General features: G+C 35.8%; 1 protein-coding gene across 2 annotated transcripts in view; it reads right to left on the reverse strand.

The window, feature by feature from the left end:
* Nucleotides 1-17,970, reverse strand: part of LOC132133701 (zinc finger CCHC domain-containing protein 14-like) — a 31,580-nt gene extending 13,610 nt beyond the window's left edge. Inside the window, exons 1-2 of one of the 2 annotated variants that reach the window (XM_059546618.1) lie at nucleotides 16,533-17,970; nucleotides 10,369-10,495 (exon numbers count right to left, since the gene is read on the reverse strand). In XM_059546618.1, the coding sequence (XP_059402601.1) occupies nucleotides 10,369-10,495; nucleotides 16,533-17,174 (769 nt within the window). In that variant the 5' untranslated portion in view covers nucleotides 17,175-17,970. The remainder of the gene's footprint in view (nucleotides 1-10,368; nucleotides 10,496-16,532) is intronic. The other variant, XM_059546620.1, reaches the window with a different exon arrangement.
* Between the last annotated feature and the right edge of the window lie 3,699 nt (nucleotides 17,971-21,669).

A 21,669-nucleotide genomic window follows, 5' to 3' on the forward strand; every position in this document is an offset into this window, starting at 1 on the left:
GTTAACTATAAAGATTTGCCTTAAACGCTGGATTGTTTCACTTTTGCATTCCAAACAAAAAAACTTAGTTGCATTTAACCAAAATAACTATAGAGTAACATTAACTCCCCAATCCTTGAATAAGAATTAGATACATACTCTCCTAAATGTATTATGGTAGTATTATAACAGACTGTTTTGATTCTATAATAGAAGATGAGTATGTGAGAAAATCCTCCAGAACTTAATAACCTCTCAGACGGTTTCTGACAGGTTAGAACTCATTTGAGCATATTTAGCTAAAAGGAAGAACCCAAGAAGCGAGGATTTGAGCCTCCCGGCCATTCATTTCACAACATATTTTGATGGCAAACTAACAACTAAACCGCTTTGAGATAAAGTACAAAAGTGCAAGAGCACTGAAAATAAGGAAGGATAAAAGACTATATTAGTATTAGATCTTTTATGTTTAAGAGACTTCTTTTAAAAACATTTTTTTTAATTCTTACCAACCCCAAACCTTTGAACAGTAGTGTATGTGATATTCATATACAGTAAGTCTGTCTCAAGAGTCCAGCTGAAGTGTGTTCATTTGCACACTCACGCACCCACACAAGTGAGCAGAAACACATCCGGAGTCTGCTCACCGTAAACATGGGTGAATGTGTTAAATATACCCTGCAGAGTCAGCACTTCCTGTAGTGTGTGTGTGTGTGTGTGTGTGTGTGTGAAGAGAGAAAGAAGGCACTAAGATTGAGCAACTACTAACACCGACACACTGACTTTGAAGCTCTTTCACGGCCTCTTCTTTTCCCTCATCTCCAGCAGGCAAGTGTGAGCTCATCTGGAATGTTCCGGAGAGGAGGAGGCCTTTCCCTTCAGCAAAGAGAGATGCCTGCCTGCTCCTCCCAAACCACCCACCAAACCCCTCATTACACTGTGTGTTTTTATATGTGTGAGTGTGCACGCCGCGGAGTGAAAGTGAACCACAAACCCAGAGAGAGGTCACCACCAGAGGAAGAGATTTGTAAAGTGGTTTGAGACAACAATCACACAGTGCAGAAGAACAAAGACAAATGTGTGAAGTACTAATGGAATAAGACGCAAAGCATCTTTCATCTGGAATAATAAATAAAATGCCCAGTTGGCCAGAGTCTTTTCCAGTTGGGCTCAGTCACTTTTTGCAATCAGCAGAAAAAGTTGAAGTGTGTAGTGTCTAAAGATTATAATCGTAGAATTCAAGAACCAATCGTTGCCAGTCATTTTCACAAAGATTCTTTATACGTGTTTAATATTGGTGAGTGATTTTATTCAGCTATGCTCAGATGCACTCTGTGTCAAACATCATTAAGAATTAATTTTGTAATTTTCTCAAACATTTTTTCTTGTTTACACATCTTGTTGTGATTTTGTCATTGCAAGTTAAATGTGCTGTACTGTATGTTGAATTGATACCGAGTGGTTGAACTAGGTATCGCAGTCCAAATTCAAAATATTGGAGAGGTATTTTTTTCACCCGGCCCCTCCTCCTCAGACTTGATGCACATGCATGTTGTCAGGGGTGATGACACAAACAGGAGCGAATGCACTTGACGATGACTGAAATGAAATACAATGTGTTTTCCGAAATACAATTGGGAGCATTGTTTTTCAGATAAACAAGTATGTTAACATGTTTCTTAAATATCTGCAAGCATATTATAGTATTTTTATGCTTTAGTAGAGTCAAAATTTGACATACAGCATCTTTTAATGGTTTTAGAATTTTTTGTTTGTTTGTTTTTGTGGTCGAATAAAGAAAAAGAAAAAATAACAGTGAATAACTGTACGTATATATCATGCTTAATTTGTTCAACCAATTAAAACTAACCAAATACTAAAACTAACAAAGAAATTCATATAAATTATGTATTTCAGAATGATCAAATTCACCCAAATTTCAATAATTATTTTAATAAAGTTTAAAAAAAAAAAATTTGATGGACATCTGGTGCTCAGAGAAATGTATCTTAGCTTAGAGAAATATGTGTAATCTGTTAAGGAAAAATCTATTATAAAAATTAAAGAAAACTATAAGCATAATTAATCCAAATTAATTATCTAAATATTTGCGTTTTGTCACAAAACTTTCCGAGTGACGGTGTTGAATTTCTTTGAATTGCAAATGAGTAATTTCCTTTTCTCGTCATTCCAATTCAAAGTCAACATCCTGTCAGGCCAATTCAAGCATCCTGAAATCACTCATGAGAAGTCATGACTCAGGAGGGGGAACTTGATATTTACTTAGAAATCTCCAGGATTGGTTGGCGTAATACTACTGAGCTCAATCTTACCATACAAAAGAACTATTTGGATTGGTTCAGTTGTGTAAATGATGTTATTTTATGTACCAAAGCTGAACAGGATAGCGATCTCTGTAGTTTTAATTCTCTTTTTAAATCAGAAAGGATATCTGAAGTACTGTTGATTTATCTAGAAAGTCTAAAGCTGATGATACACGGGGCAACATTTTGAGCAATTTTGCCAGGCAACTTTTTATGAGCAATGTTGCCTGGGCAATTTTCCATTGATACTTTAAACCTGGTTGCCTGTTGACTGCAACATTGCTCAAAAAGTTGCCCCATGTATCATCAGCCTTATGGTGCGTTCACACCAGACGTGAATAGAGCGTCCGGCGCGAGTGATTTCAATGTTAAGTCAATGCAAAGACGGAAATAGACAACCTGCGACGCGTTTCTATAAATAAATTATCAGTATGATGAAAAAAATTATATAAAAGAATCACAGGCACTGAATGGGATTTTAGTTTTCAAGGAACAGTTCACCTAAAAATGAACATTGGCTGAAAATGATCATCACCCTCAAGCCTTCCACATTTAGCTCGTTTCTTCATTGGACAGATTTGTTTCTTAATTACATCACTTGCTCACCAGTGGATCCTCTGCAGTGAATATCAGTGATGCGCGGGTTGATCCAAAATGAGCGGGTGCCTGTGGTCACCCGCGGTTGCCCGCAGTTACGAGTCATCCAAAAATATTTTTAATGATATTCGGGTCGCGGTCGGTCGGGTCGTTTGAAATAAAGATGCCAATTAAACCTTTGTAATTAACATAGTACTAGACACAATTTTAAAATACATAGGCCTACACTTTATTGGCTGAATGACTGGTGCGAAGATGACGCACGAGCTCAGTCTGCAGGTAGACATGGAGGCGGCAAGAGAAAAGGTGAAGACGCTGTTTTTGGTAAAACATGATTTTGACGACTTCATTAAGTTTTGTTTTATAGAAAACTCTTTTTAAAAGATTTTCATTTTGTATAAATTGTATCTTAATTTTTATCAATGTTTTATCATTCAACGATTCATCACCATCTGAATCGCAATGTTCCCAATCTTGAGATGTACTATTAAGAATATACAGAGTCAAACAAGCCAATTACTTACCTATTTGAACAATTTGGAACACAGTATTACATTAAACAACCAAAATAGACATTAAAGCCTGAGTAAAACACTGCATCACTGTATGAATCAAACACGTGTTGCTTCTTATTAAAGTTATAAAGTGATTCATTCAAGAGCAGTGAGTGATTTTCTCTGTCTTTTGCTGTTTGATTAACATTAATGACACAGACAGCAGCAGGTTTATTAGGCTGCTGTCTCTTTAAGACTGAATACACGGATCTTATATACTGACACGCATCTGATTTCTTTCCCAATTGTTTATGTTCACTTAACTGTGAACTTAACTGACTGTCTTTATGTAAATACTCTCCAAGACAGACATTTTGACACATTATTTAGTAAAATTAGACCATTTAGACCTATGCACATAATTTCCTTGTTCGTGTTTGCTATGTCTGAGCATGTGCACAAAGCGCACCTGGAGATCACTATAGTTCACTTGAAAAGTAGATCGTAGACGTCTTCGAGATCAATCACGATTTAAAATCGACAGATCACCTACCCCTAATAGAGATCTTGTATTTAAGTCAGAAGCAACAGTTTAAACGTTTAAAAGTTAAAAACATCTAAATGATGGTTGGAAACATGCAGCTTTTTACTTCACAAGAGGTTAACTGATGGACTGTCATTTGGATTACTTGTAGATTACTCTGATGTTTTTTTATCAGCTGTTTGGACTCTCATTCTGACGGCACCCATTCACTGCAGAGGATTCATCTTCATCTTGTATGACTTGATGGTGAGTACATTTTACAGCAAGTTATCATTTTAGGGTGACCTAATGCTCTTTTAAATTCTGCTTTAACTTTTCACTGTATTTAAACACAAGCAAACCTGTCTCTCACACACATTTTTGTACTTTTTAATACACTCACATACATTACTCTCTACACTCTGTATACTTCAGATGCCCCAGGGCTTACAGTTGCTGCAAACCTGATGCCAGGCCAGCTAATCCAAGTATTTCTCCCATTCTTACAGCTCTAGTTACCCACCATGCATTACACACATACAAACACAATGACATCTCTACACACAGATATACGCACAAAAACAGACAAGCAGATCTAGAGTTATGGATGCATGCACATCCATTTCAACATTAACTCACCAAACAGCCAAACTCAGCAGAACTTCTGGGAATTTCAAAGGACTTGGAAAATATCTTTCTTATCATTGTGAGATCCTGATCAGTGCCCCTCTAAAGAACAGCTGTTTCAACCATTTTTGATCTGACTCGTGTACATATAAACTTCATAGTTTGAGTATGTTAGATTAAAGCGAATAAATATTTATTACATTTACATGGGTAAATAAAGCCTTGTGATCTGTTTTGCTAAACAATGCACGTGTGTGTGAGGGTGTTGACGGATGGCTAAAGCCTGTGCTGAAGGCATGCGGTGAAGCCCATGAGGTAATGTAGTGAAGCAGCATTAAATTACCAGCAGACAAAACAAAAGCCTATCTCTGCTCTGTCCGACCTGCTGTGTCCAGAACACCCACTGAGCACAAAACCCTTCCTGAATGCACATTTCCATTATGTTATGGTATAGATATCCAATGTATGGAGAAATTCGATGCCCATTGCTCCGAGGTCATAAGAATATGCATCCAAATATATCTTTAGATGCAGGCATCTTAGTTTATCGCTGAGCTTTTGCATATATATATATATATATATATATATATATATATATATATAGATAATTTGCAAAAAACGATAAACATCATGTAAAAAAAAAAAAATGAAATGACTGCCATGTGTTATTCTTCACATAGCACATTCTGAACCATAGACACGTTTTGCCACAAAAGCCAGTATTGTCAACCGTCAAGGCATCGTGAATTCAAATTTTACAGCAGAAACCAGCAAGAACCCTTGTTGTTTGTGAACACAACCCATTAATTCTGTTTTAGCGAATCAGCACGCAGTATTCAGGTCAGGTGACAAGGATGCTAGTCACCTCGAAAAGACATGCTATCTGAGAAGAGTTTGTCTGAATGAGTTTCGTCAAGGCTGACTAAAAGTGATCGAGGATTGATCATTTTGACGAACTTGATAAACCTGTGATATCTTCTTTGGAGCGTAAAAAAAAACCTGAAGCTTTTTCACAGAACCTTGCTAAAGCAGCGTGTTATAGTGGAGAGGGAAAAGCCCTCTGTATTGCATGCAATCACAACAAAAAAGTTTGTCAAGCATCTACATTGTCACCTGAGGAGATTACAAAGATTAACTGAGTGTTATCTGCTTTTGCCAAAAAGGGACTGTTGGAGTTTTCTGCTTTTGCTATGAAAATTAAATAACTTTTAATATATAAAAAAGGAAAATACTTTAAATGAACTTTCATTTTGTAAGTTACCTGTATCTATTGAGTTATTATTATTTAATTAAAACAACCCAACTGCGATTTGATTGATATTACTTGGAATGCACAGTAAAAAAAAATTAAAAAATTAATAAAATCAGAGTTATCTGTTTTTATTTAATGTTTAAAATGACTGTAATTCATGTTTGAAAAAATTATAGTTATATGTGTTTACATTTACAAAAGAATTATGTTTGTGTGGATGAAAATAACTAAAATGTTTATTATTATTATTATTTTAAATAACTTATTGACAAATAACTGGACATTTTAAAAACAAATTACATCCATTTTAAACATTAATTATACTGTTTTAATTTTATTTAATTGAACAGCTGTTTATTAATTTGTAGATTACATCATGGATTTTTTTATTTTTGAAATTAAAAAATTAATAATTAACATCTTAAGTGACATGCCTAGTACTCCATATGCTACTTCTAGGGCTGGGTAAAAAAAAAAAAAAGATTTTTCGTTTAATCGTTTTTTAAAATGTGGTCGATTCAAAATCGATTCTTAATGGCAAGGAACGTTTTTTTTTTTTTTCAGATTTATTTAAAAATTTAACGCAAGATTAACATTAATCTAATTACTAGTCTACTTCACTAGATGTCACCTTCTTATTCGCCTTGCGTGATGTTACCAAGGAGCGAGAGGCAAACCTGTCATTCATTCATTCAGTGCTTAAAATGGCGGTTTCAGGTGCTTTGTCGACATGATGCCACCTTCACATAAAAAGTCAAGAGGTATGGAAGCATTTTAGATTTTACAAGCAAGACAACGACAATAGTGTTGTGGACAAGAACAAAGTTATTTGCGTGATTTGTAATGCAGAGGTGAAATGCAGTAGGAATACTACAAATCTGAATGTATTCATCATGTATGAATTTATTTCTTCTGTTGAACACAAAAGTTGACTTCCATAATATAAAAAAAGGTCATTTTGAGACCAAAAACAGTTTGGTTCCCCATATTCTTCAAAAAAATCTTCTTTTTTTTTTTTTTGTTCAGCAGAAGAAAAAAATTATACATAAATGATGACATACATAATATTTTATTTCTGAGGGAACTATCACCAATAAGCCAGTATTAGTTGTCCTACATTGTTCAATTGCTTTTAGCCTCAATGTTAATTGCAAATTTTGTAAAATTGTATGATTATTTTATCTTAAAAATGAAATAACTTGATCCAGTTTGATCAAGGAATGCGACTGTTCTGACTTTTTTCAGCATACATTTTTCATCTTGCATCAAAAAAAAATTCTATTTATTTAATATAATTGTATGCATTTGAAAATTACAGATGGGTTCTGTTTTAATGTACCCAAGTGTACCTAAAATAAAAGTGTTTAATATACAGGTTTGTGTCTCTTAATTTATTTGTATTTTAATTTAATTGTATTTATTTCCCACTTGTAAACTTATGCTCACTGTTCTTTTTTTATAAATATAGTATTTGTATTAAATCTATATGCATTGAGAATCGAGAATCAACATCGAAAATCGAATCGATAATCGAAATCGAATCGATTTTTGAGCTTGTGAATCGAAATCGAATCGATCTGGAACATCTGAATCAAAACCCAGCCCTAGCCACTTCTAAAGACAATAGTATCATAACCACCTAGCAACCACCCAGAAGACCCTAGCAACTACTCAGCAACACCCTAGCATTTTGACTGCACGGGCAAGAATATTTTTCTTCAAAGAATCGTCACCTTTAAATTATACGTTTCTATCTGCCTTTTTTGCCAAAAATTTAGTTATTTACGTATTCTTATTCTGTGAAAACTTATATAAATTATGTGATTTTTTTTTTTTTTTTTTTTGGGGACTGATGTATGAAAGAGACTTGTTCCCCATAACCCATATCATTATATGGAATACAAAAACTTTGAAGCTCAATATCTCGAAACTGCTCAGAATGCAGATACAACCTTATAATTCCAAGGTGACGAAATGTAAAAATACAGTATGCTGATTACACAGGAATAAAACACTGAGATAAACAGAGAATATGCATGACACTCTAAAATGTGCGTCTTTCTGATAAAAGTGCAGTGTGTGAATATGACATCTGGTGCTTTTTCTGCCTGAGCCAACAGCAAGACAAAACAGGACTAAAAATACACACTTATGCTCACAACAGAGATCTCAAGAACTCAAGAAATGATAGCACACATCCCTAGCAAAACATGTGTGGACATGTGAGTCCGGGTAAGACATACTGGGTTTCTTCTCTAATATTCTCCTCAAGATAAAAATAGAAAACTACACAGTCTTTCACTTACACACAAACCAAGAAACACACTCTGGAGTAGTGCCTGGCCAATATTTTCCATCAAACACTCTCATGTTCCACTAGTTGTGAATGCAAACTCTGGGAATTCAAATAAAAGATGTATTTACAGTCAGTCTATGATAAGATACAGAGTTCACACAGAGTGCACCAGAAAATGATTAAAAAAAATCTCATTACTAAAGCTAAAAAAAAAAAAAACGTAAACCTGATAAGCGGACGCCTGAGAGTGAGGATGAATCTTCAACTGTATATGAAACACATAAAAAGCGGATTTCATGCAAAATTAATTTTGATTTTAATGAAAACTGTAAAAAAAATAAATACTGCATTTCAGATCCAAAATACAATGCTAGAACACTGGAACTGAATCGGTTTCATGATTTGCAACATTTCTAATGTTAATCTTAGTATATTTGTTAGCCAGGCAAAAAATAAACAAAACAGCTGTCCATAATCTGTCGGAAATGTAAGTTATTTAGTATTATTCAATGTTTTTTTTAATATTTAGTAGGGATGGGACGGTATGAAAATTTAATATCACGATTATAGTGACTAAAATTATCACGATTATCAATATTATCACGGTTTTGTTGAAACGAGATGAAAGTGTTCAAAAATAGTTGATGCTCACTCTGAAAACATTTCAGCAAGTTTTATATTTAATAATCAACAAACAACTAATAAAACAAGCAACTCTATGCACTTAATTTAAAGAAAGATTAAATTCTGTGGCATTTCCTTCCTTACAATGAAAAGTGTAGAAGCATAGAAAAGCATAGAAAAGTCACTGACTTTCGCCATTCTTTCTCGAAAAAAAACAAAAAAAACATTGTGCGCTGCGCTTGCGTCAGACTGTTGCTGGCTGGACATGATTTAATAGTGAGTTATTAAAACCGCGATAATCAAACACGGTTTTAATGATAATTCATTTTTAAACGATATTACTAACCTTCAGCACATTTTATCACGGTTATCAATAAAACCGGTTATCGTCCCATCCCTAATATTTAGTAAATTAAAATTTAAATTAAATTTATGCATTTAGCAGACGCTTTTATCCAAAGCGAGTTACAGTGAATTCAGGCTATCAATTTTTACATATCATATCATGTGTTCCCGGGGAATTGAACCCCACACCTTGCGCTTGATGGTTCAGTGCTCTACCAATTGAGCTACAGAAACACTACTTTTTAATTTAGTAATTTAAATCTAATTTAGTAATCCTTCTTATGTGGCATTGCATTTTAAGTCTTTATAGATCTGTGTGGGTATCAGTTTAATCCAGTTTGTTCATCTGATACAATATGAGATCCACTTTTTCATGTGAAGGATGCTTCACTTGGCAAAACAAAATCGCACGCTTGATTTCTGCCGAAAGCTTCACCCATCTAATTATGTATTTATGGAAAAGAATAAGATAAAAGTAAGTAAATTGTCTTTCGTAGGGCTTGTATGAAGTCATTGAACCAAGTATTTAAGAAGACGTGCACACTGAAAATACATTAAGGACAACACGTTTAGTAGTGATGATTGATGCATTACAGCTTATGGTTTTAAAACAAATTTGGCTTTGTTTTAGACAAAAGAATTTGGCTACAAGCCATTCAGTCTACATTTTTCAACAACATAGTTTTTGTTGCATTGAAAATGATTGTCAGCCAGGCAAAATTTTATATTTAATGTGTTTCCCCCATACCAAACCCCTATATGTTACATGTTATTTTTTACTAAAAATAAAAAAGTTTTATAAATAATTTTTAGTAATTTAAATTAAGATGAAATAAAATATAAATAAATAACAAAAAAATTGAAAATTATAAATATTGCACCAAAATAAATAAACTAAAATAAATGTAAAAATAAATAAATAAATAAATAAAATAGAAAAGGCTACATCGAAATATATTTAAATAAACTAAAAATGAAAAAAAAAAAACACATTGCAAACCGTAAAACTAAAATGAAAACTGAAAACAGAAAAATAACATTGCAAGTGTAATCTGTTTCTGCGAGCTAAGTGTCGCTCTGATTAATTTATCTTCCTCTGCTGGAAGAGACCTGAGGAGAGGGCAGAAAACATCTTCCACCAGCTGTCTCAGATGAATGAAACTTCAGTTAAAAAGATTTCAGAAGGTACATTCTTGTTCCAGCTTCTGTATTAGAACGTCAAATTTTTACCAAGCTCTACCGTTTTTTTTTTTTTTTTCATATAACATTGGAGAGTAGGTTTGTGGATCCAAAGTTGTGGAACTCACCTTTGCTGGGTTTTCCGACATGCACTTTGAGTGGCATTTCCTGGCATAAAAGTGATGGACTCGGTGACATGACCTCAGGACCCAAACCTTCATCTGTCTGACCTCCTGTGACTTCCCGTTGCACAGTCTGGAAAAAGAGGTCAAAGGTCAAAGTATTGTCCGGTCAGTGCTTTTACACTTTGCCAATTGAGTCTTATTTAATTCACTCTGACAGCACAGCAGTATGCTTCTTTAGTTCACTCCATATGGATTTACTATTGGTTAAGCAGGGCTCGTCAATAAGGACTTCCCGATGGCCTTACTGATAAAAAATAAAAAAAATCAAGCAATTTAAAAGCATTCCAGCAAGACACAAAAGACAACTCCATTTAGTACCGTGTGCACACAGACAGCTGCGTCTCTGACGCCTGAGCCCCAAGTTGAGTCTTTCTGCATCTTTCTTTCTTTTAAATGGACAAATACAAAAATGTGTCAAAATACCTGTCTAGGCAAGTAACTTTGTAGCTTTAACAATGATTAATCTGTATTTAATTTATACAGTGTAGAAGAGATGCACCGATCAACCGGGCATTTTAACCAGTCGTTTCATTCAGCACGTCTGCTGTTTCGGTTTCATAAAGCTGTTTTATGTACAGTAGCATAAGCTAAAGTCAGTCCATTATGTTTTTGCTGTAAAGTTAGAAATTATAAAGTCTAATTTAATCAAACATTGCACATGCTACAAGTGTGTATAATGTTTTTTTTGGGGGGGGTTAAAATGCAGTGCTTACCACTCATTTCAAATGGACATAAAATAAATAAAGTAAAAGTAAAATAAAATAAAGGTGCAACACAGTGAAGAATATGCAATGTTATTTTAAAAGTGATCATTCAATTTCTGTACCTGAACAACTACAAACATAAAATCCTAAATCATTTCATTTTCATCTTTGTTCTGTAAATTCAATGGTGTTATTGCTTATAATGTGTTCATTTGTTCTTATTTACAGACTGTTCACTTGGTTTCATATAAGATCATTTATTAGAATACAAGACAACATACATCAAAAACAATGATAAAAGCAACTATTTTATTTTATTTATTTGTATTTTATTTTTATTTTTATTTATTTTTTTGTAGCAGGGCCAGTAATAATTTGGACCACTGGCCCGACCAATATTCATATTATTAAGACAAGCCTAAAACTACATCTGAACAAATTTATAGCAGCCCATTTCTGCCTGAGAATAAAGATTAAAAAGTTAAAAAAGAGAGATAAATAAAATAATAAAAATAAAATAATAAAATACAAATAAAAGATAAATATATTAATAAGAGCATAGAATTAAATCAAATATATAAATAAAAGGAGATAGGAGGAGATTTAAAACATTAAAGAATAAACAAATAAATTCAAACTATGAGGGTGATGATACACAGGGAAACTTTTTGAGCCAACTATGGCTAATGTTGCCTTCAACAGGCAACCAGGTGAGACACAGGGCCCATGACCGATCTAAAGTATCCATATAGAAACTTGTTACCCATTCTCAATGGGAAAGTGCTCAAGCAACATTGCTAAAAAAAAGTTCAAAACTTTGCCCCATGTATCATCAGCCTGAGGGGTAAACTCACGCTTTGTGATACAAAGTTGCAATTACGATTAAATCACAACTTCAGGATGTCACATGTAAATTCAAAATTAGGAGATATAAAGTTGCAACTGTAAAAATAAAATATGGGTGAACAGTGTTGTTACTAGGTTTTGGCATCATCCTGGTGTTCAATGAAACAAAACAACTGTAAAGTGAGTCATGGACTTCCTGGCAATAGATGACTGTTCTATAATTAGTCAACTCAATGCACATGTCTTACATTACGTAACTTTTCATCACTTTGGAACAGCACATCTAAGAATTAAAAAGCACAAATGCAAATATGCTTGACTTTTTAGCTTTGATTGATCAGATAATAACATTACAATCCCAAAACCCAATCTGATTGGCAGATTCAATAGTCAAATATTTCAGCTCATCCGCCTTTTTACTCTGAGGTTACATCTTCCAGCTTGTTAAAACATACAGTAGTATGATCAAGAGGAGGCTGGTACCTATGCTAAGTACAACAGCTAAAAGCCAGCTCTGAAAACAATCAGGACTGCCATACAGTCCACCGTTGCCACATCCACAAAACATGGCCTTATGTTGAAGACTCAGCGGAAGTGTGGATCATAACACAAATTAAAGAAGTCCTTGGAAAAGTACAGCTGGGTAAATCCATTCTTAGCACACAAATAAGAACAATATGAGAAACGTGAATCAGCGCATAATTTTTTAAAGTACTATCTGAATAGCTGCTTTTAATGTTTTTGTCTCTGTTTAAAGTCTATGTGCTAACACCTTAATTTTACTTTCACAATCTGATTTACTGTAATTTAGGGTAAAATACAACAGCCAATGGGGAAAAAATTTAGGAATGAACTTGATTTTTTCAACCAGGAATTGGCTGGATCTTGGAACATAGCAGTTTAATTTAAAGAACATAATTAGTTGGTTATAAAAAAATAAAAAATAAATAAAATTATGAATTTATCAAGGTAAACAATTATTTATTCAACAGAGCCTTATCCACTGACTTCCACAGTATGAAAAAAAAATACTATGGAAGTCAACGGCTACCATCAAGTGTTTGTGTACCAACCTTCTTTAAAATATCCTTTTTGTCTTCAATACAATACAGGTTCGGAACAACTTGAGGGAGAGCAAATGATGACAGAATTTAATCATATTTGGGTGAACTAACTACAGTAAAATCCATTGGACACAACGTTCTTCTACCCTTCACATTCACAACCTCGTTTTTATTCCTCTCAAACTTTAAATATGGCACCAGCCTGACTCTATTTATGCCTATTTTGCTTTAGTGGAAAGTGCTAAAATGGGCTAAATTTGGCTGTCGTGGTATTCTTTAATAACTGAAATTTATTTAAAATAAATGTTGGCGATTACTATCAGAAGCACTACAAAAAGATGCTTGAGACAAAACAGCATGTGTTTTTATTGATGTTTAGGCTAGTGTAAAGGCCTCTTGAACAAGCGAGCAGTCGGTGCTTCCTGATGATTCACAGGAGAGTTACACAGAGGACTGATTTAAGCATGGAGAAATGTGCTGAGCTTCAGTTCATGAAAGCCAAAACCAACAAATCACTAAATAGAACCGCCTTCTCTGCCTTTACAAGGGTACTTTCCCACTACACACACTCAAGCACACATTTCATACTTATGTTGTGAGCCCATGTCTATATAGATAACACCCCAATGAAAATATTTACATCTGACAACACAGGGAATCACCAATACAAGATTCAAGATACATCAGGAAGTGTTTAATCGCATTTCATCAACTTGCATTTTAGCGCCGCTGTGTTTTGGACTATGCACTGACATAAAGATTTCTGTCAGGGTAACACTTTACATTTTAACTGCGCAATGATCCTTTACAGAAGTAATTACAGAAATTTATGTCATGTAACTTCAAAGTAAGTATTTTACTTATGGTAACTCCTAAATCATGGTTACCAAAAAATTTAAAATAAACCACTAACCAATTTCTGATTAATTTTGTGACAGTGAAGAATGGAGTAATGGCTGATGAAAATTCAGCTTTGCCATCACAATAATAAATTGCCATTTAAAATATATTCAATATTCACAGTAGTACTGTTTTTACTGCATGATTATTGATGAGCACAACAGGCTTCTTTCAAAAACATTTTAAAAAATTTAATTACTCCTAACTTTTGACCGGTATTGTGGATAGGTAGTAAGAGTGCATTCCCCACAGATTTGGGCTAGGCCTTTAGGGTTTTCTAATAAAAAAAAATTATAAAAAAACAAAAGAGTGGTGTGGTTCCTTTTTGTTTTTTTCAGTCTCACACAGGAGTTTCTGTGCCATTCCTAATTCCTGCTTAGACATGTCACGAGCAAGAATACATGTAATATACAAGAAGATGCATACATGGTTTTGTTGAGTGAGTTGAATGACACCAGATAAGAGCAAATAAATAGATATTTAATAGCACTTGTGCTATGCAATACTCTTCAGAACTGTGTGCATCATGTCACCATATATAATCATTTTAACATCTATTTATTATAGAAAATCTGAATAATATCATATTCTATAATGAAAGGGTTTTGTTATTGTAGGAACAAATATCTTGCGGCTTCTGTCAGTGCTTTCAAAGCATGTTTGTTGACTCACCAAGCTGACATTTTTGAGATACTACATAATTATATATTTGTAATATTAAGTGAAAGTGTCATGACATAGAGCCAAGTATGGTGACCCATACTCAGAATTTGTGCTCTGCATTTATACATTTATACATTTATTCACTTAGCTGACGCTTTTATCCAAAGCGACTTACAATTGCCACATATGTCAGAGGTCACACACCTCTGGAGCAACTAGTGGGTTAAGTGTCTTGCTCAGGGACACATTGGTGTCTCACAGTGGATTCAAACCCGGGTCTCTCACACCAAAGACATGTGTCTTATCCACTGCGCTAGCACCACCCCATAAAGGGCAGGAGCCAACTTGGAGAATGCAGGCAACGATCCCGCTACCTCTCGCATTTAACCCATCCAAAGTGCGCACACACACCATGAACACACACCCGGAGCAGTAGACAGTCATTTATGCTGTGGCACCCGGGGAGCAATTGGGGGTTCAGTGCTTTGCTCAAGGGCACCTCAGTCATGGTATTGCCGGCCCGAGAATCAAACCCACAACCCTAGGGTTAGGAGTCAAACTCTCTAACAACTAGGCCACAACTTCCCCAGTATGTATTATTGAGTTTAAACAAGTGTAAGTGTGAGTCTTATGTCATAGTAAAGGCAGCGATTTATTGAGATCACTCCTAAACCCCAAGGAGAGTATGGAACAGATCCGAAAAGATAGTAAACACTATCTGTGAGATGTGTGAGATTTCATGGCTGAATTGCTTGTCTGTGTCAGATGACCCCAGTTCAATATCATTGCTCTTGGTGTTCCCCACAGATACTGTTGAATAAATTAGGTCTGACCTGTATATCTTGGGGTGTATGGCCTAGTGCTTAAATTATTCAGGCTAAGCAAAAGGTTGCGGGTTCAAGCCTCACAAGGGGTGATCTATCATCAGCATTGCTGAACACTTAACCTCAGGTTGCTCTAAGGGGACAGTCCATGCTGTGTGTGTCATGTAAGAATTTAGTTATGGACTATATCAAAATTAACCACACTAACATTATTCAGCATACATTCACAAACTCTGTTTAAAACCTTAAAGGGATAGTTAATCTAAAAATTTAGGGATTTCTTCATTTTGTGTTGACCGTGAATGTGCAACATCCAATAGGTTCTGTACAGGAAAGAGAAATGATCAGTTCACCTCTTGAACTGATAATTCAAGCCTTATGCCTATGGGGCTGTCACGTGCTGAACGAATGACTCGAACCTGAAGACTTGGGAGATTATTAATCATTTATCTTTCCAGTAAAGACTGCATAGCTTTACCTTACAGGGATGTGACGTGACAAAAGAACTAACAACCCGAAGACTCGTAGGGGTGAGGTGAACTTACAGACTGCACAGCCAGCTAAGCAATGAATTAATCATTTATGTTGGTCTTGATTGCATTATAGTTTATATAATGTGAGAAATGTTTGAGTAAACAGATGTGTTGGGGAATTTGGATATTAACACATAACATTTTGATTGTATTCTGTAGAAATGAACAAAATAACTTGAATAAGGATTGGTTCATTTTGCTGAATGAGATTCAAAGAGCAGTCAGTAAAATGATCCGAACTTCCCATCACTACGTTCTCTAAACGTTACTGCAAGAATGTTTGTTCAGAACTTGGGTGAAATATCCAAAATGAAACAATGTAGCCCTGGGATTTGGTGTTAATTGGAGTTTGTGTTGTGGGAGTTGCACTCAAAAGAGAAGGCAGATTAACTCAAGGGGTGTGGTTTATGTGAAATAAATGATTGGAGACCTACATATGTCACCAGAATCAAAATATGCATGGATTAATGACTGGATGCACGGATTAATGATTCACATTAAGATCTATAAAAATGCATTCAGAAAACAGATAGGGTACATTTTAATTTCATGCTGACTTTAAATGCTTCCCACCTTGCAACAGGGACATCCGGTCTGGCAAGCGTTGAGGGTGGATGTTGTGGTGTAGGAAGAGAAGGTCGGGGTCGCGCTCACGTTTGGGAGCGCAGCAGCGCTGGCCCCGCCCCCGTGTGACGTCGACGGCGCCTCACTAACTGTCACCTGTAGGATCTCCTGGATCTGTGTCAACTCTTGCCTCAGCACCTGCTTTTGATGAAAACTAAAGGCGGGATGGTTCGAAGCCATGGTGAAGAGGAGCAAAAACTGCTCTCCCATCTGGCCATCGTTAAGCTGTAGTCCGTAGTTATTAATGATGGTGTCGATATGGGTGAGGGTCCGAAACAAAACTCCCGCCGCTACGCGGTTGTCCGAGCTGAGGAGCGCGAGAGAGACGAGCAGCTTGCTCCGCACGACCTCATCCGTGATGTTGGTCAAATTGGCGAGATCAGCCGGGTTGTTAGCTTTGATTTCTGCATCCCTCAGAGAGTGGTAGTCTTTTCGGGCTAGGTCTTCCAAACATGAACCGAGGAAGCGCAACTCAATGGGAACGCAGAGGTCCAAAAGGCCGCAAAGGAACTCAGCCCTCTGCGCCGAACTCAACACAGAGAACCAGCGGTAAACCTCCTCTTTCTGAACAAAGCATCTGTTTTCCACCATCTTAGCTAGCACTCATAAAATGCATCAGATATTAAAAACAAAGTTCAGACAGCAATGGTTGACGGTCTTAACAAACTTTACAAACTTCCTAATCATTCACTGAAGTAAACATCCATGAACTTATAGGCAGTGATCTCAAAACTCCTACTGGAAGACATACTACATAGTTTCCTTCGCGTTTTATATGCCTGCAAATGCATCATCTCGTCAAATACTGTTAGGATATTAAAGAAACAAACTGTTTACTGTAATCCCAGACGCGCGGCGGCGCAGCCCCTCTGCCCGCCTGTGTCTCTCCTTTTTCGGCCAGCCCCCCTGCGTGATCCCCACGTCAGCCAGTTATTCAATAGACTCCAGGACACATTATAAAACAGGAACATTTCTTTTAGATCTTAAAGTATCCATTATACCGATTTGTCCCCATGATACTATTGCAATTGTGGTACACACGCAAAGGAACTGTAGTCGGGTAATAAACATTGTGTGTGGATAACTCCCCAATTGTAACAGTTTGAGTGGTCGAATGGACGTCAGTACCTATAACCGGACGCCGAAGTAACGTTTTTTTTATGTAAAAAAAAAAAAAAAAGTTACACTTTATCCGCTGCTTTATTTGCGTTCACGCGAGTGAATTAATCTACGATTTCGTTACCTATCATTATCCTATCGTGAAGTCGAGAAAAGGCAAACTGAGTGTAGTTCACTATCCCGAACTTCACGCAAACCCCACCCATGGTTGAATTTTATTGGAGGAACAGCTTGTCAGTAATCATATTCTGCGATGTGATTGGCCAGAGCGACATTCTTGTGTATCTCTCAAGCGCCTGCAGTCATAGTTGAGGTGGACAGTGAAATATGGTATGATTTAATACCATAGGGTAGGCCTACATTAACTTATGATTTTTAAACATAAGGTAGATTTATTTAAATGTTATAAAATAGTATGAATTATTATTATGGTTGTGGTGGTACAGGAAAGTAGTATACAGCCAAAGGGCTGTAGGCAAAAATTGGAAACCTGTTTTTGTCATTTCATTACGTCAACCTTTCCCGAAGATGGCGCCAATTGTCTTAGGGCTCAATCAGGAACTAAGTCTTATAAATATTCTCACCCAATGTAACGGATTCATATTTTCTCAAATACTTTTCTCTTTGTCATGTTTGCCTGGAAAATACCATTAACTGAGCAAATTGAACATGCAGTTGTTGATTTTAGAGATCTTAATCGCTGGCAAATGATATAATGCATTTTAGGCTAGTTTTGGATTGGATTATAGATAAATATTCCAAGTTTCCAGCGTTTATGTTCTTGTTTATTAGCTATTATAAACCAAATTAACAATACTTTTGTAGTATTTAGTGTTAAGCTAGGTACATGTTAATTTCTCCATAAACTTCCATAAATTGTATTACAATATGACAAAAAAAGGAAAAAAGAATAATAATATATTTAGAAATGAACATTAACAGATTAATAAATGATGCACAAAAAGTTTTAATTTTTAGTTCATAACAACTATTTAAGAATCACTGGCAAAAAATATGAAAAGCCCCTACTGTACATTTACATTTACATTTAATCATTTAGCAGACGCTTTTATCCAAAGCGACTTACAAATGAGAACAACAGAAGCAGTCAGGTCAACAAGAGAACAACAACAGTATACAAGTGCCATGACAAGTCTCAGTTAGTCTAGTATAGAACGCATAGGTAGGTGTTTTTTTTTTTTTTTTTTTTTTTTTTTTTTTTAATTAAAAGACAAGAAAAGGAAAAGTGCTAGTGTTAGTTGGTTAAGTGCAGGCGAAAAAGATGAGTCTTTAGCTGTTTCTTGAAAATGAGTAAAGACTCAGCTGTACGAATTGAGATTGGGAGGTCATTCCACCAGCTGGGGACAGTCCAGGAAAAGGTCCTTGAGAGTGATTTTGAACTTCTTTGGGATGGTACCACAAGGCGTCGATCACTTGCAGAGCGCAAACTTCTGGAGGGCACATAAGAGGGCACATGTAAGATGAGTAAACTAATAAATGTACAGAGCTGGCAAATTAAACAAATGTTGCTGATCATAAATGAACACTAGAGGGAGCAACTGCCTCTCACTGTGACTTGTGACTCAAATTTATAAACAATTTGATGTGCAAGCAAAAGTGTCAGGTGCTCATATTTAAAGCTTTGGAAATATACGAATCCAGTACTAGTCCAACTAGCTGGGTGCAAAAACAACAACAACACGTATTACAATTAACTACAATGATGGATCATGAAATGCTTGGCATGACTTATACTGAATTAAAAACATGTCAAATAGTAGTGTAGTTTGTAATTTAATGTGTTATAGTAAAATTTTCAGTGTTACCTTTGGACCAATTCATCAGACAGCAACTACACAAGGTCAAGCTAGCCACAGAGAAAATAGTGGTGCATACTTGAAATACGATAAATAAGCAGGAAAAGCAGAGACATACTTTCTGAGTGTTTTTATCTGTTGAGTTGGCTAGTGAGTGGGATGCCAAAGACGTTTGTCTTATGTGCTCATGTAGATTCAGTTTCACCAACAATTCACATTTAAATCATTGCCCTATGTACTCTGAGTAGGGATGGGACGATAACCGGTTTTATTGATAACCGTGATAAAATGTGCTGAAGGTTAGTAATATCGTTTAAAAATGAATTATCATTAAAACCGTGTTTGATTATCGCGGTTTTAATAACTCACTATTAAATCATGTCCAGCCAGCAACAGTCTGACGCAAGCGCAGCGCACAATGTTTTTTTTGTTTTTTTTCGAGAAGGAATGGCGAAATTCACACTGTCAGTTTTTGGGATTGACAACCACATTTTCTTTACAGCTGTAAGTCTTGAAATGTCCCATTAACACAGCAGCTTACAGTTGCATTTGGAATACTGTCTGTATGGATGTGCAATGGTAGTCAAGCCCGTATTCCTTACCAGTTACCATAGCAACAGTGACCAAAGTAAAATAAAAGATGTCTACGTCCATTAACTTTCTAACTTGTTTTCTCTTTTTGATATAGTCTTATCACTTTCTAACATGACAAGAGTCCAATCGAGCCACGAGTTCATCTGTCAAATCTTCATTAACTGACAGCAGCCCTTAAATTTGGGCGAAGAGAGGAGTATTTGAGTTTCACACAGAACACAAAACTGATGGGAATGCTTCGGTGGAAAACTTACGGGATCAAAAAATTTCAGGTGACAGACAGGCTCATTTCTCTGTCACTGTAAGTTACCGAAAACACAGATGAAAACATGTAACACATGGTAGATGTGCATTTGTGCAGCAGAGCGGCTCTCTCTCACACTGTATGACGTTACAGACAACTAGTTTTTCCAAGTCCTGTTCTGTTCACACAGTACGTGTGTTCCGAGAATGTGGTTGTGAGTCCTGAAAATGTACAGGTGTGAGTTCGGTTACAGAATGCGGTTGTCACACCCGTAAATAACCAAACTGTATGTGAACGTAATCATATAGAGGACTCAAATACAGGACTGATAACCGTATTATGCTGGTGTGTGAACGTGACCGTACACTCTCCCACACTCTGTCTACTGAACCCACTTTATAAAATCTCCCCTTCCTCTAATGCCAATCAAGCCAACAGCAAGCTATCACTAAAGTAGCCTGATAAGCTAAACCACTAAAAGCAATTTGCTAACATAATGCTCAATCAAACACATGTATGTAGTGTAATATACATGAAATATACAAGCAGGGTTGGGGAGTAATGGAATACATGTAATGGCGTTATGTAATCAGGATACAAAAAATCTAGTAACTGTAATACCGTTACAGTTACATCCAAAAACAAAGTATTCAGATTACAGTTACATTTAGTAAAAAGTAGAAATACTATCCGGTTTACATTTGTTTAATTTAATATTAAATAAATGAGTATTTTGACATAATGCTATATATTTAGCGCTGCTTCATCATACAGTAGTTCCTGGTTCTGTTGACATGTTGACTCACGTGAGTCGTATGCTGGTGCAAGCGCAAATAACACCCATCTAAAATTATTCTCCTTGAACGCGGATGAGATGCTGCTACAGTTAATTAATTACAGTGCTTCCTGCTGGCGGCAGTGGCTCAGTGGTTCATGTAGGTTGTCTACAAACTGGAAGGTTGGTGGTTCAATCCCCAGCTCCACCTGACCAAGTGTCGAGGTGAACTTGAGCAAGACACCTAACCCCAGCTGCTCCCAACGAGCTGGATGGCGCCTTGAATGGCTGACACCGCAGTCAGTGTGTGAATGGGTGAATGTGAGGCACATTGTAAAGCGCTTTGGATGGCCATGTGGTCTGTTGAAAGCGCTATATAAATGCAGTCCATTGGGGAAAAAAAAAATTTCATGTCTGGAAATTTTTTGTTATTTTGTTTTCAAAATGTATAAAGGAAATAACAGCGTAAGCTATGCATAAAGACTCTTGCTTTAACAAAGGCTACTCAACCAACTTGAACATTTGCAGGTACAACTA

This window comes from Carassius carassius, chromosome 50 (assembly GCF_963082965.1).
Source record: "Carassius carassius chromosome 50, fCarCar2.1, whole genome shotgun sequence".
Lineage (NCBI taxonomy): Eukaryota > Metazoa > Chordata > Actinopteri > Cypriniformes > Cyprinidae > Carassius > Carassius carassius.